The 17117-nt window shown below is 42.8% G+C and overlaps 1 protein-coding gene across 2 annotated transcripts in view; it reads right to left on the reverse strand.

Annotated features, from left to right (window-relative positions):
• Positions 1-1169: 1169 nt before the first annotated feature.
• LOC131473698 (SH3 and PX domain-containing protein 2A-like) overlaps positions 1170-17117 on the reverse strand; it is a 63550-nt gene continuing 47602 nt past the window's right edge. The window contains exons 8-14 of one of the 2 annotated variants that reach the window (XM_058651162.1): positions 12576-12689; positions 10025-10108; positions 5688-5805; positions 5274-5602; positions 4840-4889; positions 4222-4341; positions 1170-4132 (exon numbers count right to left, since the gene is read on the reverse strand). In XM_058651162.1, the coding sequence (XP_058507145.1) occupies positions 2195-4132; positions 4222-4341; positions 4840-4889; positions 5274-5602; positions 5688-5805; positions 10025-10108; positions 12576-12689 (2753 nt within the window). In that variant the 3' untranslated portion in view covers positions 1170-2194. The remainder of the gene's footprint in view (positions 4133-4221; positions 4342-4839; positions 4890-5273; positions 5603-5687; positions 5806-10024; positions 10109-12575; positions 12690-17117) is intronic. The other variant, XM_058651163.1, reaches the window with a different exon arrangement.

Raw genomic sequence — 17117 nt, forward strand, 5'->3', positions numbered from 1 at the left:
TCCTCTAATTCCCTCATGCACTTCACCTGGTGATCCTTAAGTAATCACTCGCACCTGCCCTTGATTCCCTCTTCCCTACATAGTGTCCCCAGTCCCTCTTTCATGTGCCAGTGCGTCGTTTATGCTGAGAACATAGTCTGTCCAAGTCTGTTTCGCTTTTTGCCACGTTAGCTCTAGTGCAAAGTTTTGTTTTGTTTTTCTACTTCAAGCAAGAAGTGATTTTGATTGTGTTTGTCTTCTCAAGAGGAAAATAAAAACTCTTGAATCCTTCATCGTGCATTTGGATCCAAGCAGTGTATTTGCCTTCCTAACAGCAGTGTTTTTATTGTTATTTTTCAAACCAAATGTGTAGTTTAAGTTAACTGTCAACTGTCAACTCTGAACTCAAGATGACATTTTCTAGATAAGCAAATTCATTTAAGATCAGATTTGTTCAATCATCTGCTGGGTCCAGATACCAATGCAGGCGGGCCATTTTTGGCCCACGGGCCACCTATTGCTGACCACTGGACAATATTATATATACCACACAAGAAACTAAACTAAGGATCATAACCTAATGCAGGGGGTGTCGAACTCATTTTAGTTCAGGAGCCGCACCAGCAAAGTAATAGCATAATAACCTATAAATAAGTTTGCTTTACATTTAATGAAGTATATTTTTACAAATGTTTGTACATTATAAACAACTTGAAATTTCTTGAGAAAAATAAGTCAAATTTCAATAATATTATGCCTACATGGGCCACACTCGGGTTCTCTGGCTTCCTCCCACAGCCCAAAAACATGCAATATGGGTAATACACTCTAAATTGACCATAGGTGTGAGAGTGAACAATTGTTAGTGGCCCTGTGATGGACTGGCCAACTGTCCAGGGTGTGACCTCGCCTATCGCCCTATGTCAGCTGGGATGGCGCGACCCTACTGTGTGGGATAAAGCGGTAGAAAAATGGATGGATGGACATGTGCATTACAATTTACAGATCATAGTGGATCTACAAAGGCACAAAATATTTAGTCAAGTATCTGTGAAATGTTCAGAAATTCATCCTGCGGTGCCGAATTGGACCCTCTGGTGGGCCAGTTCGGGCCGCGGGCCTTATGTTTGACACCCCTGACCTAATGTGTGGGGTGCTGAGCTGTAAAATGTAAAATGAGAAAGTACATGTCGTTATTCAAAAGTGCATTTATTTGGTTCATTCGTTTTTTTGGCACTTCAGTTTATCGTCACTGGTCAACACAGTTCACGTGAAACAAAAGTGAGCATCGCAGTAACACTGCCGCTGAAGACTGATGTCAAATTTACTGCCCAGCAGAAATTCAAAAAAGAAAAGAAGTTACGTTTAACAGAGCAGTTCTTGGAAATGTTAGCGCTGTTTTAATTTTTTTTTTTTAAACGGTACAAAATAAAATAAGTAATAATAAAACAATATTAATGAAATGAATAAATATGATCTTCGCTGATGTGAGGGAAGTTCGTTTTTTAGATAATAAGCCAGCAAAAAAACCTTCTCTTGACTCTTTCTTTTCCAATTTAGGTAAATGCTCACAAATTGTTTCACAAGGACATTATTATACAATGAAATGGGTAGAATATTTCACATAAAGGCGACATACAGTATAAAGAGATATAAAAAAAAACATGCAGAGAGCACCAAAATGAGACTAACAAAGCAGCTTAGGCAACAACAGAGTTTCTGTCAAAGGAAGGAGTAGAAAAACACTTTAATTTCAACAGCTCAAGGCGTCGTCAGTATAATGAATCATTTCAAACATGCAAACAAGCTTTAAATGCTTTTTAAAACAATACATTATAAACTTACAAAAAAACAAAAAGGTTCAATGAGTGGACACAAAACTGCATCTTATTTCAAGTTAACGGTAAGTACAGAGAAATAGCACAAACTCATTGTGGTGTCCGCTCTGTCTGGGTCATCTGAGTCCTCGATACCCTGCCTCAGACGCGACATCACGGGCAGTGTATGGCGACGACTCATTTCACCAGATCTGTCGTTGTCATTTTCAGTCACAATTTGATCGGTTGTTGCTTATTTTGGCAAAGGTACCGGGGTAAGATATCAGTCAGTCCTTATTTAACATCAAAGGGGTTAGCCATTTTCACAAAACAAATGCATCTCTGTGAGTAGTCTTTACACGCGTGTTAAAGAGTTCTGCCGCCTCCACGCGTGGATGCTAGTGCTTTCTCTCGAGGTAATTTGACGGGACCCATCCTTTCCTCGGTTTGCCATTGTCCAGCACCTTGCAGTACCACCACCCGTTGGGGTTCCTCTCCAGGACCTCCAGACTTGTCCCCTCGGGAAATCCCATGGTCTCCTCGTCACCATGATAATCCGCTATGGAGACGTACACCTCTCTCAGGTTGTTATGGATGATGTGGGGCTTGGGCCTCACTGTGGACACAGGGAGAGCGTTCTTCGGAGAGCTTTGGCCAAGGGACTCAGCGCTGCCCGTACCAGATCTGTTCCTGTTGGGCAACGCAAAGTTGTTTGACACCAGGCTACGTGGCACAGTGCCAAAGGAGGCGTTGCGCCGCACAGTGGGGCTGGCGCGAGGATGGTCTGTGGAGTTGAGGGACTCGTTTCTCCTGAGAGAGCCAACAGGGCTGGGGCCGTCCCTGATCGGGGCTGATATAAAAACAGACTGAGGTCTGACAACCTGCTGCTGTTTGGTGTTGTTCTGTTTCCGTGAGCTGAACAAGCCAGTAGGTTTGGAGAGGCCACCTGGAGGTTTTGAGGGAATGGGTGGGGTGACCTTCTTCAGGTTTTGGTTAATGTTATTCAATGCCTGCACCCTTTGTTCATTCTTCTCCAGACTGTTGGACTTACTGAGGCTTCCAGGTTTAGTTGGGGTTCCATCAGACTCGGACCCTGCCATGTCATCTTGTTGCCTGGCAGGCTCCAGGAAATAAGTTGGAGCCCAACCCTCGGTATCTCCCCAGCGGACATACCACCAACCACTCTCCTGCTTCTCGACCACTTCCACCTCGACTCCAGCAGGGAAACTGAGCTCAGACTCTAGGACTTTCTCATAGGGATCTGTGGTACGATACAGGCTGCACCCGCCTTCCAAGTCAGAGTCTCCGCGGCTGCCTTTGGAGTAGATGGAGGAGAGATCGGATGTGCTCTGAGAAGAGAAGGAGTCCTCAGAGGAGATGACTGAAGCTGTCTCAGAGTCCTCCCCTTTAGTTTTGGTGCCATTCTTCAGCTGCCCTGTTGGCCGCAGCTGTCTTCTCAAGGAGCTGATGTCCATCTTCTCAGCACTGGAGGCTTTGGTTATCTGTGGTTTAGGCCTCACCACTGGCTTTGGTTTGGAGGAGGATTTGGTGTGAGAGGACACCTTATTTTCCTCTTGTTCTTTCTGCAATCTGGAAAGATCTGGGGTGGATTCAGAGGAGGCAGATTTCGGACCAGAGGCCTCCTCACCTTTGGATGAAAATGGGCTGCCATTCAAGTCAATCTTGAGCTTGTTCCCTGCACGTTTCCGTCCCACCGAGGTCAAGTTTGCAGTCTTGCCAGTTTCTGTCAAAGCACTTGTCTTGGACGAATTGGAGTCCCTGCTGCACTGCCTCTCCGGGGTCTCTCTGAAGGGCCGGAAGCCATCATTCTCATAGATACACTCTTCCTCTCCCTCTGCCTCGTGGCCATCTTCAAATGACTCACCCAGCTTGAACGAAGCACTGTGGAGCGATGACGCAGGCGAGGGCTTAGAGGACAGATGGGAACCCTTCTCAGAGGACGTGTCCTCATTCTTTGGGTCCACCAAGGAACCTTCTCCTCTCAAAAACTCAAACTCAGACTCCAGGTCCAGATCTCCAATGGCAGGGACATCATATTCTGGCTCTTCATACACTGGCCTTCCGGGAGACACGGGTGACTCTGGAGCTTCAGACCCAGGGCTGCTGGGGCTGCTGGGGCTGCTGGGAGGAGCAGTCTCTGCCGACTCTTGCTTTTTTACAGGTGGAGCTGGGGGTGGAACTTTAGGGCGACACAGAGTGCTTGTTCTGCGATTAAGATTAGGCTTTTTACGCTTATCAATGTAGGAACAGGGAGCCCAGCCCTCCTTCTCTCCTATGTGGACATACCACCAACCACCAGAGTTCTTCTCAATGACCTACGATACAGGTAGAAGAGAGAGTTTACGCTTTTTATGAAGACATTCAATGGTTAATTTTTTGTCTTTGATAGAGCAATGTCTCTCACCTCTGCCTTCTGTCCTCCATTGAAACTGATACCATCAGAGATGCAGGACTGAAATTCTGCAATGGTGTAATACTCTGCTTCAACTGTAGGTGGCTCTGGTGGGGAGGGCAGCTGAAATCCCTAGGAAGAAAAGAAGAGTGACTTACTGCTGAATAAGTACATTTTCTCAAGTACTGCACTTACTCCAGTTTTGAATTATTCATCCTGCAGTAGATATTACTTTTAAATCTTATAAAACAGAGCACCCCAGTCAAGCTCTGCCAATCTACAAATCTGCCCTTTTAACTTCTCAGATGGTTTCATTTAAATAATTGGTCATGGTTCCGCACATGTGGAACCATGACCAATTATTTACAGAGTAGAAAATCTAGTCTGAAAAAAATAAATAAACATGTTTAATTATCATCATCTGTGTTTTATTCCAGAAATGTGTTATTTCCCTTCTAATAAACCAATCACCGTAGGAGAAGGTCACTGTGAGATAGTTTAAATGATTTCCACTTCTCACAGCTATAGTCATTATACAGTCATTTTTTCTGTGTGTCACCTGTTAGGATATAGAGGCTCTTCAAGCTATGGCAACATTATTAACCTTTTATAAAACAAGTACATTCTTACCAGGGTTGCGTCTCTACGAGGAGGAGGTTTCTGCCTGAGAACAGGGGAACCTGTTAAACAATCACAGAGAAGAAAACATAGATTTAAGAGTACATAATGCATATTTATCATAATCAAAACCACTTATACAGTATAACTCAATCACTATTCTTGCTATTAAGCTGCTGAATGCAGAGTTGCCACAGATCACGACAACGACAGACGCAATAGAACATGACTGGTTTAGTGCAGTTGCATTTTTGCTTTTTGTGAGTTGCATTCTGGTCTTTTGTTCTTGTTTGTGTGTCTTTCCCGTGTTTGTAGTAGCTAAATTTTCCCCATATATACCAAACAGTTTCCTCTGACACTCAAAAAATATCTTGGAAAGGAACGTAATTCATGACAGAAAGAGAAATTACAACGGAGCCATTCATTCAACTACTTTAACTACTTACCAATTTCCACCCGATGAGGAGCGATGCGGGCTATCGCCGGCGAAGCGGGCTCTGCTTTACTCTTAACATCCTGCAGGGAATTAAGTGGACTGGAGTCAGCGCAGGGGATCGGCAGGCTGATCTCCTTCCTGGCCACCTGGGGGCTCTCTGGAACACCTTCAGTATGAACGTCCTTCTCACTGGAGGCCTTCTTGTTGAGGAGGTTACTGATCTCCATGATGTTTCCGATTATCTCCACTGGGCCTGTAACGGTCTTCTTGCGTGGAGATAAGTCGTCCTTCACCTTCTTCAGGTAAGAAGCCGGAGCCCAGCCCTCTTTATCCTGGTACCTGTGACAACCATATATATTATTATTTTTTTAGAATAAAAGAAATCAAAACAGTCTCTAAAGTGAAGTGATTATAGGAGGATTACCTGATAAACCACCATCCCTCCAGGTTCTTCTGAATCACTTCCACAATAGCTCCTTTCTCAAAAGCAATTTCGTCCTTGCCTTGGCTGGAATACGGCTGCACTGTAACGTACTTCTCTTCTGCCAAAGCCAGAGCAGAGAGCGACAAACAAATTTAAGAGTTTGAAGGCTGTAAAAAAATCTATGGAAACAAGACAAATCAACTGAGAGAAAGTGGGGGAGGGGGGAATAAGAAAGAGAGACGTGTCTATGAATCTTTACAGACAGACACTTCCTATGTTTGTGTGATTGTGCTGAAGAAATACAAGATGAAGGAAGCAGTGCCATCTTCCGTGTCATCTTAGCTCCACTGTCTGGAAATTCATTTGGCGCTTTGTAATAAAACCTGTATGTGTGTGAATAACAACATACATATTTAATTATTACATTAAACGCCATTTATGCCTCAGCAAAAACCCGTATTGAATTATTAGTTACAGCATGTCAAATCTGCATATTAAAACAAATAGTACTGCGCATCCTAGTGGCCTGGAGGTTAAAGGACATGTTCACATTGTTCAGTCTGTTTTTCTTTCTCCTGTCCATCATCACTGTTTCAGTATAAATGCTGGAGGACAAAACACATTTCCCACGACCCATGAAGATTTATTCCAAATTCAGCCAAAGCAGATACAACGTTTCAGAGGTGTGAGCTAGACGGCAAAGAAAACACCGTCTGTGGAAACACAAAGAGGAAATTTGGACCGCAACTATGGAAGACACACACTTAATTTGAGCGCCTCAGACTGTTTTAACCTCAGTGGAGCATTTTACATGAAACTAAGATTGTGGGGTTTTTTTTGTTCACTTCTATTGAAAACAAAAGAACTAGTGCAGACAAGAGGAACAAATACACAAACCAATAATGCCTCCACTGTGCATACTAGCCTGTGAGAGTTGTTTTGACAGACGTGACAAAATCCTTTAAAGCTCAGGACAGTCCTAAGGGTAAAAGCTTAAAGGCTGGACAAAACCACACAGAGTTTGTTTCCATCAACTTGCACCAATTCGTGTTGACAGTCCAGAGGAAAAATAAACCTGATGACGGAGGAGACACGGTTGACCACACGCCGAACAAGTGGAAGATTCCTCTGCAGTTGTGCCACGTTCTTAAAACAACACAAACATGGATCGCAACCAGAAGCTTATGTGCAGTGCAGGGAAAAAAGAGTCAAAAAAGAAGGAATAAAAGTCAGATTAGGTAAGAACATGGGAAGAGAGGAAGCATGAAGATCATTAAGTAGTTTTACAGGAACATTTCCCTCAGGTTACTACAATTACACCTTTAAGTTTTTAGCCACCTAATAAAAGGCTCACCTAATACAATCTTCCCCATCTTAAATCTATGGTAATTTGAAAATATGTTCACCACTTCATTGCGCTGTTAGAGAGCCTTTTCCAACTGGAAACTGAAGTTTGTGTCAGTTTTTTAAAGCCTTCACTCTCATGCACCAAAGTCCATAGAGAAAAATCAGCATTTTAAGCTGCTGGTTGAATGCTCTCTTGTTTAGTATGTTTGTGTTACTGAGGTGAATAAGAGTGAAGAATTTAACACACAGAAGTCACAAAATAACAGATTTGATGGATTACTGATGGAGGCAGAAGTGGATCAGAAGTGGTGTGATTTCAAATGACATGCAATGATGTAAAATCATTGATTTTTACAATGGATTTTGGTGTGGGGGATTGAGAGCTTAACACAGGGACATAAACGTCAGTTTCCATGTGTGAAAAGCTTGTCTAACTGTGAAATAAAAATGAGAACATATTTTTTAAACAGTGTAGAGATGAGTTAGGGGTCTTTCATTCAGATTATAAAATCAGTTTTTAGAAACGCAAACCTCACACATCCAAACCTGACCTTTAATCTCTCCACTAATTTCCTTCCATTTGTCTATAACCTAAACGTGAGAAACACTGGTGTGTGCTGATCAAACTGTGATGAGATGAGGTTTGCCAATGACATCAAATTAAATCCCAAACATCATATGACAAAGGGTTTTGACGGAGGTGAACTGTAGCACCTGGGGGCGAACTCGTGTCCTTGGCCAGCGTCCTTGGCCTCGTGACAGGAGGCACCTTCTCACTCGGCACATAATCGAGAGCAGAGGCTCTGTGTGCTGATTTATGCTTTTCTCGTGAGGCCAAGAGGCAAAGCAAAGAACCCATTTCCTGTCATTATGGCAATTCCTGTCTGAACACAGACGGCACCAGTGAAGGAGGTGTGTTCCAAACGGAGAGAGGATGATGTTTAACACAAAAAAACCCTGCATGCTGTGCACAGTTATCAACATTCGAGGTGACATATTATTCCATTTTCCTTCCCTCCTCCTGTTTCCAAGGTTGAGTTGGTGATAAATGGGCGTGGTGTTAGTGACTGCAGTGGGTCGACTGGGTAGAGAATATTTCTGTCTGCTTTATTTTCCTCTTGCCTGGCTCTTCCGGCCTCTTTGTGTTGGGGCTGTTTGAACGTTTTTTTCCCTCTCACAACAATATCCAGCCGAGCAAACGGAGGGAAACTCTGAATCAGATGTTTTGTTAACCACAACATGATTCGCCTAAATCAGTGTTAGAAGTTATTTTTTGTGAAGTCAGCAAAATATCTTTTTTTTTTTAAACACAAAGCAGGGTTTTAGTGGGGTGGAAACAACTCTCTCTCTCTCCCTCTCTGCACTCCAGAGAGCAGAATCCACTGCCAAGCACAAAGTTTGGGTTGAACTCAATAGCCTATGCTCAGCAATCCAAATGCATCTCAAGTCACAAAAAGAAGAAGAAGAAGAAGAAAACGTTGGCTTTGAGAAGAAGAACATGTGCAGTTTTGTGATTTTCCTGCTAACACGGCGAGGGACTAATATTCATTGTTTATCGCTCTATAGTTGTTACTAACAGGATAAACTCAAGTGGAACATATACACACTCCTTAGAAGAGTACGTACACACTGAATAAAAAAAAGCACGAAAACATGGCTCTGAAACGCTGCGTAAGCCATTCCATCGTCTGTTACGCAACGACTTTCAGACGAGAGGGCAGTATATTGCTGAGAAGATTGGCTTTGACACGTTTTTGTGGTGTTTTCATTTGAACACAAACACTTAAGAGCAACACGGGTCAGCGTGAGTGGCATCATTTGAGCTAAGCGTCGAATAATTGGTGGATATAAAAGCGCGTTGCGTTACTAATGTCAGTGGTTAGTGAGTCGAGGCTGCATTTGCCCGGAGGACGACGACAGCGTTGACGCAGGACTGAGCAAACGTGTGCGTGTGGTGGAGGAGGAGGAGGAGGAGGAGGAGGAGGAGGAGGACGAGCTGAGACCACATGATGAGGGACAATAAATAACACAGGGTGAGAAGAACAATAACAAAAGGCTCCGTTCAGATTACAGTTTTAAAGTCATGCTGTAACAGAAACCCGGTCAGATCAGATTTGTGTCTCTTTGTGTGATTCTACATCAGATATAAATACAATATGAGGCCATGAAACATGAGCGACAACAATAATTACTGCGTGGTCCAGCAGAGGGCACTCTGAGTTCAGCTTGGCACTGAGATCAGAGGTCTCAAACACGCGGCCCACGGACCACACGCGGTCCCATAGACGATTTCATACGGCCCACCACTTAATATCACGTTATCATGAAAACATCTTCCTAGTTAACACAACTTATAATATATAAATAAGCTTGTTCAGTGTTTTAATTACATTTGTCCACATATTATTCATTACTTAATTTCTATTCAAATTCTATTTTTTTTCTTTTTGTGATTTATAGATTCATTCTGTGTCATAAATGGGTTTTTTATTGCAAACTATACATCATTTAATATCAAAACAAACACTTTTAATTTGAAATTCTGAAACAATATCAGCATACTCCTAGTTAATTGTTTATAATTTATAATTTTTTCAGACTAGATTAGATGCTTGTTTAATTTTGAGACCCCTGCCTTAGATCCACTTTTATCCTCACTGACCATCAGACAAAGAGATATCTTTCAAAGGATATAATAGCATGTTGCATAATATTCGCTGTCCAGCCCGAACAAAAGCTAATCGCTTCCATTTCTGCTTCAATAGAGAGTGAGAGTCAAAAAATCGGACGTTTCCTGTTGTTGATGACGCATGTTTCACAGTCGCCTTCAGATGAGAGTCAGATGCAAGACACTTGTGTTATGAATATGAAATGAAATGAATCAGTGAATGTGGTAATCTGAACACAGCCAAAAGGGGTAGAGGGAAGGCGGGAAGGAAGGAGGGAAGGAGGGAAGGAAGGGAGGTGATGCAGCGTCTGTCTCAGTTCACCTCGGCTCTGCTGCCGGCTGATGACACCTCCCAACGTCCATCTCCGGTCCAGCCTCTTCAGATGAGCCTTATGCCGCTTAGTAACTGACACACACACACGTGGCGACCAGACGACGACAAACACAACACACACACACACACACACAAACATGAGAGACATGAAGAGCAAGCACAAATGTTACACAAGCACACAGATGACATGGATCCAACCGGGACAGAGCCTTGTTATTAGATGGACATGAAAACAAGACCTTAAAGCAAAACATGGTGGACAGTTAGAGTGGATGAGTGGATGAGTGGATGGATGGATGAGGGGGTTACAGAGGAAGTGTTAAAACCGAGACATCTTCTCTGTGGCTTGTAATTAGGATGCTGTTAGCATGTTTTTACCATCCCGCCGTGTTAGAGCATCTGGGACACACATTGCTGCAGGAATGCCGGCCAATTAATGAGAGCAGCTGAGCGGATGGTGACGCCGCTCAGAGGTGTGCACCTCACAAACGCTGTGGCGTTATACTGAGATTACAGCATTATGATTAAAGAGTGGAAGAGACGTTCTCAGCCACCAGGAGGCAGAAGACTAGTTCAGGGACGCACAACATCCATGGAAGGGTTGTGGGACATTCCAGCCTTATTTGCTTGTGAATTATAAGGTCGGTGAACGAAGTCACAACTTCACTTTATGCATGTGTTACTTTATATCTCTTGAAAATGGCTGGTTTAAGTATTTAAAACAATATTAGATATAATCTCCTCATGATTTGATGAGTTATTTTTTTTGGCAGAGGAGAGTCTGACCTCTCAACAGTTCTCCTTTTGTGCTTTTTAAAAGCAAACTCATACATTTTCCAACTGTATTCTTCCAGAAATCTGTTGTTTTTCTTTCTTTTTTTCAGTTTAAAACTTGGTGGCACCGGCTGCAGAAGACCACAGGGCTGACAAAGAGATCTTTTAAGAGTTCCATGCCATTCCCCGGACTGACTAGTCACATAAACACTAATTACACTGACAGATTGTCCTCCTAAAACCTCCTGGCAGCCAACTATACCTCCGTCTCTGCCTCCTCAGATAAGCGAGTGTGCCGTCGGTGTAGGTGTTTGCATTTATTGCAGATATGTGTGCGTACTCGGCGTCTGTGTGCAGTTATACATTTGTGGTTCGGCATATTCCACATAATGTGCGACACACAATAGTCTCTGTATTCTCTTCCAAGATATACAACACCAAAGGGAATCCTGGGTTCCATTGTTATGGAGTACAACAGCTGAACTACAAAAGATGTTTTTGGCCAGAGTGCCGGAAAATCTTGTTTGTTTGAAAGTGTAATATACAACTTAATGATTCCCGTGCCTCCATTTTTTGGTAAGGTTTTCTCTTGACACAGTGTCGCCTGAATCGTAACAAAGAGGCTGCATTTACCTGTCAACGCTATCAAAACGTGACAAGATCACTTTAACATTAAAGGTCCGTCATGTAACAGTTAGGTGACATTGTTTCAATTTGGCAGAAATAGAATATAAAATACTCTTTTAGTCTTTTAGTGTGCTATCAACTAAAGTTAAGAACTGTTGTTTTCTTTACAGTAGAATTGTTAATGATAACTGAAGCTTCTCCTTCATGCTTGGAAGGAAAGCGTGAGGTGAGAGATATTCAGCTGCAACATACACCTTCACCCATAGATGGTGCTAAATCGCACACGCAGTACTGTACATTTAAGGCAGGAGTGAAGTTTGAATCACAATGGTCTCATAAAGTCCGGCCCCAGATGTCTCATGTCACCCCCATTAGCTCTGCTGGTAAGGAGCCGTGCTTTGAAACCAGAGTCCCGGGTTACATGCATTCACCTCGCATCATGTTATTTGACTTCAGATGTGAAAGTAAGGCCAATTTTTTTTTTTTTTTCACTCCCGCCACCTTAAAAATATAGATTATTATAAAACAGTGCATTTGTACGTAACTTTTACAGTTTAAAAAAGCTCTGAAGGAACCATTGGCCCCCAGGAATCTTCACATAATTAAATCTGGCCCTTGGACACCCCTGCCTTAAGTTTACCTTGTTGAAACTTGTACAATCCACATTGATGAACACCACATTTAGTGAAAATCCATGTCTACACTTGCTTTAGTTAAAAAAAACGAACATAATATAGAGTCAAAAGCTAAAATGGTGAAATATCATCTTCAGAAACACACGTCTCTTTCACGAGCTCCACACGGAGGTCAGGTCACCTCTCGTTGCTCTGGATCTCTCATGCACAGTGCATCACTTCAGCCGCTGTGGTCTGGGCCCTCCCGCTACTCCTCTTCCTCCTCGCTGCTTCACCAGCACCTGAATCCCCACTCTGTTTCCAGCGTGCTTATGATGGCAGGCAAGACACAGAGAGGCGTTTCACTCCGGCCTGGCGTCAGACGTTAGCGTAGGTGGGTTTGCTCCATTTCGTCACAGATCAAAGGGCTGAGGGTGGAGGGCAGCGGTTGTACCTGTGTGTGGTTGTTTGTGTGTGTAATGGGGGAGAGAGAGAGAGAGTGGGCTGAGGCAAAAGTGACTTACCTTCCCCAACTTTAGAGGCGCCAACCTCCGAGTCATCCCTCGTCCCACTGTGGGTGTTCAGGTAGGTTGCGGGGACCCAACCTTGTTCCTCTGCAGTGCTGACAAACCACCAACCTGTGGGAACATGGAGAGGCTGACGGTCACCAATGGAGGTATAGAAACAATAATACAATACAATAATTCCAGAATAACCTTTTAACTGAATGTAAATCAATTGATCAGAAAGAAAACAACATTCTGGGATCTGTTGGACAATCGATTCCAGCCTGAAACGCAAGTTTGTACCAAAGTCCATAGAGAAGATCAGTACTTTTACTGTGTAGGGACAGTGATGCATGCTGGTCAACTGCTTCCTTGTTTGGTGACTTTGTATCGCTTACATAAATCCGAACAAAGGATTTCAAACACCCGAAGTGACAAGACAACACATTTGAAGTCATAAATGGAGGCAGCGGTGGATCAACAACTCAACTGTACATTTACACCACTGTGATGTAAAATCGCTGGTTTTCTCTATGGACTTTGGTGCAGTGAGTGAGCAATGTACAAATGTCACTCTCCAGCGGGATAAAGCTTCCTTAACAGTGGACAAAAAAGAGGAAAACATATCCTTAAGATATTGTAGACTTGAGCAGGTGTAGATTTTACGAGGTGAGTCTTTTATTAAAAGGTGTTTTTCCTTGCGTCCCCGCTGGCAGCCATGTCATCGGCGAGAATGAGTGTTTTCCGTTCACAGTGTTTGGCAAAGTGGGTGTTGATAACCTGTCAACATCTCACACAATCTCACTGCGAGACTCCTCAAACTGCAATTTCTCTGGCGATCCTGCAGCTCGAGAGTTATGATTTCTGTCACGTTTAAGGCTGAAGAGAATGTGTTCAAAATGTGTGTTCCTGATAAGTTCTGACGTGTAAAAAAAGTTCCTGCCCACGTCATAAACCTGACAACAGCGAATACAGAGGACGTCTTCTAATGAAACCACAGATCTTCCAGTCAGCTTTACGTCCCCTTGTTGCATCGCTTACTGTAAATCACTGTTTTTAATCGCTGCGCCGTGATTTGATAAAATATCTGAAATCACAGGGGGATGAGACCAAACATGAACATTAGGAACTTGACTGCGCTGCCAGCAGAGTCTTTAATCACAGCGAGGAATAATAACATCACAGAAAACGCCTCCTGGCAGTAGCTCCATTCATGTAACGGAGTCTCATTCAACCTGTGTTTCATCAGTATCAGTGAGCGGGACATTGCTTAAGTCCTGTTTACGAGCCAAAACAGTCATTTTCGAGGGTTGCAGCTGATTTGAATCGGCTCCTTCGGGAATGACAGCATTTGTCTTTGACGGCTGCTTCATGATAAACGCCTCAGCTGGACAGCGGCACGTACACACACTACGGCTTTTGCTTTAAAATCCGCTGCAGAATATGAGAATCCCTTGTGCTCGCGAAGGTGTCTCGTATGTGGCAAATGTAAAGAACATATGTACATGCACTACAGTCATAACACTTTAAATTTGCACATGAGAGAGAGAAAACAATCATATTTGTGAGAGACTCTGCAGGAGACCCGAGTGACAAAGCTGGCAAATAAACGGTGCTATATACAGTACAAGAATGGCCACATGTACACTATTTGTTGTGGTTACTGGGATGAAATATGGCTGACAGCTGTCTGCAAAGCCCGTAAAAGAGGAGAGGAGGTTTCCAGCACACTTACACAGCTGGTCTGAACCCCCGAGTGCACATTTTCCCACAGAAAAAGAGCCTTGTGAGGTTGTTTATTTAAACACAATTAATAAAAAGAAGAAGCAGCATATGAAACGTTGGAGAGGAAGAGGAAGACATTTCTTAATCAATGACACGGTGAAGTCTGAGGGAAAATGACACGACGATGCTGAAATGGAAACGACAGCAAAACAGATTGTCGCTGCCTATGTGATTAATCTGCAGTGAAATAAGCTCTAATTATGTCCGTAATTCCGCAGTCATACATTACAGTCGGACAGGTAGCAATTAAAGGCATCTTACGCAAAAAAAAAGTGACAGAGCAGCACACGAGGAGGATGAGAGACACTTTTCTCTCTGCTTTGTTGAATCTGTTTCACACGGAGACGTCGGTATGTGGAAAAAGACAGTGTTATTTCTGAATTATGGTGTCAAAACCCTGATAGTAAAAAAGCTGAAATGTTGGCAAATTTCTGAACTAACACTGAGTGAAATCAAACTGTTCTGTGGTTCCATGCTTGTTCCTCCACAACACGCTGGACTCTAGAAACTGGAGATATCTTACAGAGATGCCAAAGGCATGAGTCACAGTGGAGGGAGCGAAAAACACAGAAGACATTTCATCACCATCATCATCGTCACCATCAGCTGTGTAGTTACAATGTTTTTGCATGTATTATCTTTGCCAATCCACTGTAGATGTTTAAAATCTTAATCAAACCACACTTGGAGGTGGTTTGAAATGCAATTATAATCAGATTTCTTGTCATTCTGGACACTCTGGCTGCTCGTATCACAGTTCAAATCACTTTTAAATCACTGTGATGATGATGAGAGTCTGACCATGACTACTCATTTGTTCTTGCATTTATGTTTGAGCGTGTTGTTAACATAGTTTAACGTCTATGTTGTTACCAAAACAACCCATGCATATATATATAGAAGGAATCTGATTTTATCACTGAAAAATATCTGATTTGAGTTGATTAAATGGATTGAATTTGGGGAAAGTATCTGATTTGTGGACATGGTTCGACTGTTTGGCTCAGAGCACCTCACTGGCTCAGGCTCAGCGATGAAACAAGCGACTTAATGCGCTCAGTCTTTGCACCAAAGCCACGGCTTAAACAAAAGCCTGTGTTGGTGAATCGGACAAGAAATGGAAAGAAAAACTAAATGTCCTCCGGACCCCTGCTGCTGTTTGCTCTCATGTATCATTTTCTCAATCCATTCAGTTCACTTCATTTCAGACACAGTGCTCCATTTCAAGTGTCAACCAGTCGTGACTTGAGATTTGGGTTCCTGCCGGACGATACTGACTGATCTGATACTCTGATGTGACGTCTTTTATCATCTGTTTTCCTCTAAATGGAAACATAATTTGCAAAATTAACCTTTTGTTCTGTTAAAGACCTGAAACCTATCTAATCTTACCATACTATTGTACTTATAATATCAGACATTACATTGTTATAAAATAAACTCCGTCTTCTTCAGCCAGGTAACTTCCACGCAAGTTTCCCTTATTCATTTGAGCAGCGCCACCGTGAGGAGACATGAAGTAGTGATGCCCGGCGAGTGAAACTGTTTCCTTTAGAGCGCCTTCATTCATTAATTAAAATATTGATATTTGATTATTGTCAATATGTGAAGAAGAACGAAGAAGAAGAATGTGTGAAATGTTCAGTGCGGCACCCTGAATGAGGTGCTGCGTTAAAAGAGCTGCGTCCGCTCACTAACAGCTGCAAAGGACTATTTTCACACTTGCAAGCTGTGGAGAGAAATGTCATTTTCTGACACACTTAGAACTGTACAGTGAGCAAACAAGTATAGGAACAGAACGTGGCTAAATCAGTTCGCTGGCAGCTTTGTTTTCAGACCCAGCAATTACTGTGAACATATTTATACTTCATGCTCTGGAATATTTCTCCACGAGGGCTGGGTGGGGGAATGTGATTGTTAACTTTCAGATAACTTCATATTTTCGAAAAAGGGTAATCACTTGTACATTTGTCCTGATGACACGGAGCTCAATCTGAGGTCATCGCACAAGAAACAGCTGTGCTGTTGATCTCCTGCTTCCAAAATACAAGTTTGCAGAACTACTAAACGCCTTACATTGTCATTTTAGTCCGATCACTAAGTCTGGTATGTCTTTCTGAGGAGGTCGTACAGTGGTGAAATACTGTATGACCTTCACGGCTTCACCAATGCACTGTTGGGTATTAAAATCTCTACAGCAAAGGTAAAAACTGTGGTTTCAGTTGCATAATGGGAATAAAATTTGGGGAAAGGAAAAACGTTCCTTTTTCTCATTTCTGGACAGACGTGGGGGATAAATGAATGAAGCATACTGTATATGTGGTCATATGTGTGTGTTTGGAGCAGCATGCTTAGACAGTATCTGACGTTTGCTCCACCAGCTGCCCTGAGATCATAAAGCTACATCTGCAGCTTTACTGGCAGGTTTGTGCACCGACGTTCCTTGTTTATGATCAGTCTGCGTCACAAGCTGCTTTTTCCCCCCGCACATCTGAATTCCTGGACCTCTATCTTCAAAATCCTGGAAAGCTGATATTGATATTTTTTGACGTTTTGGAGTATAACAAAATCTGTCTCACTCTGACAACAGCTAAACCCTCTTCCCTCTAGTGGACAATCTTGTGTTCACCCCAAGGGATCACTACTATTAAAATCAACCTCAAATATCTCGTCAGAACAAGCCAGGGACACACCAGTCCAATGTCTAGCATTTAGGAAGGATTAGATTAGATTAAGCCTTTTATGTGTACATTTCTGCAGCACAAAATGGCAAAT

The sequence above is a fragment of the Solea solea genome, chromosome 15 (assembly GCF_958295425.1).
Source record: "Solea solea chromosome 15, fSolSol10.1, whole genome shotgun sequence".
NCBI classification, from domain to species: Eukaryota; Metazoa; Chordata; class Actinopteri; order Pleuronectiformes; family Soleidae; genus Solea; species Solea solea.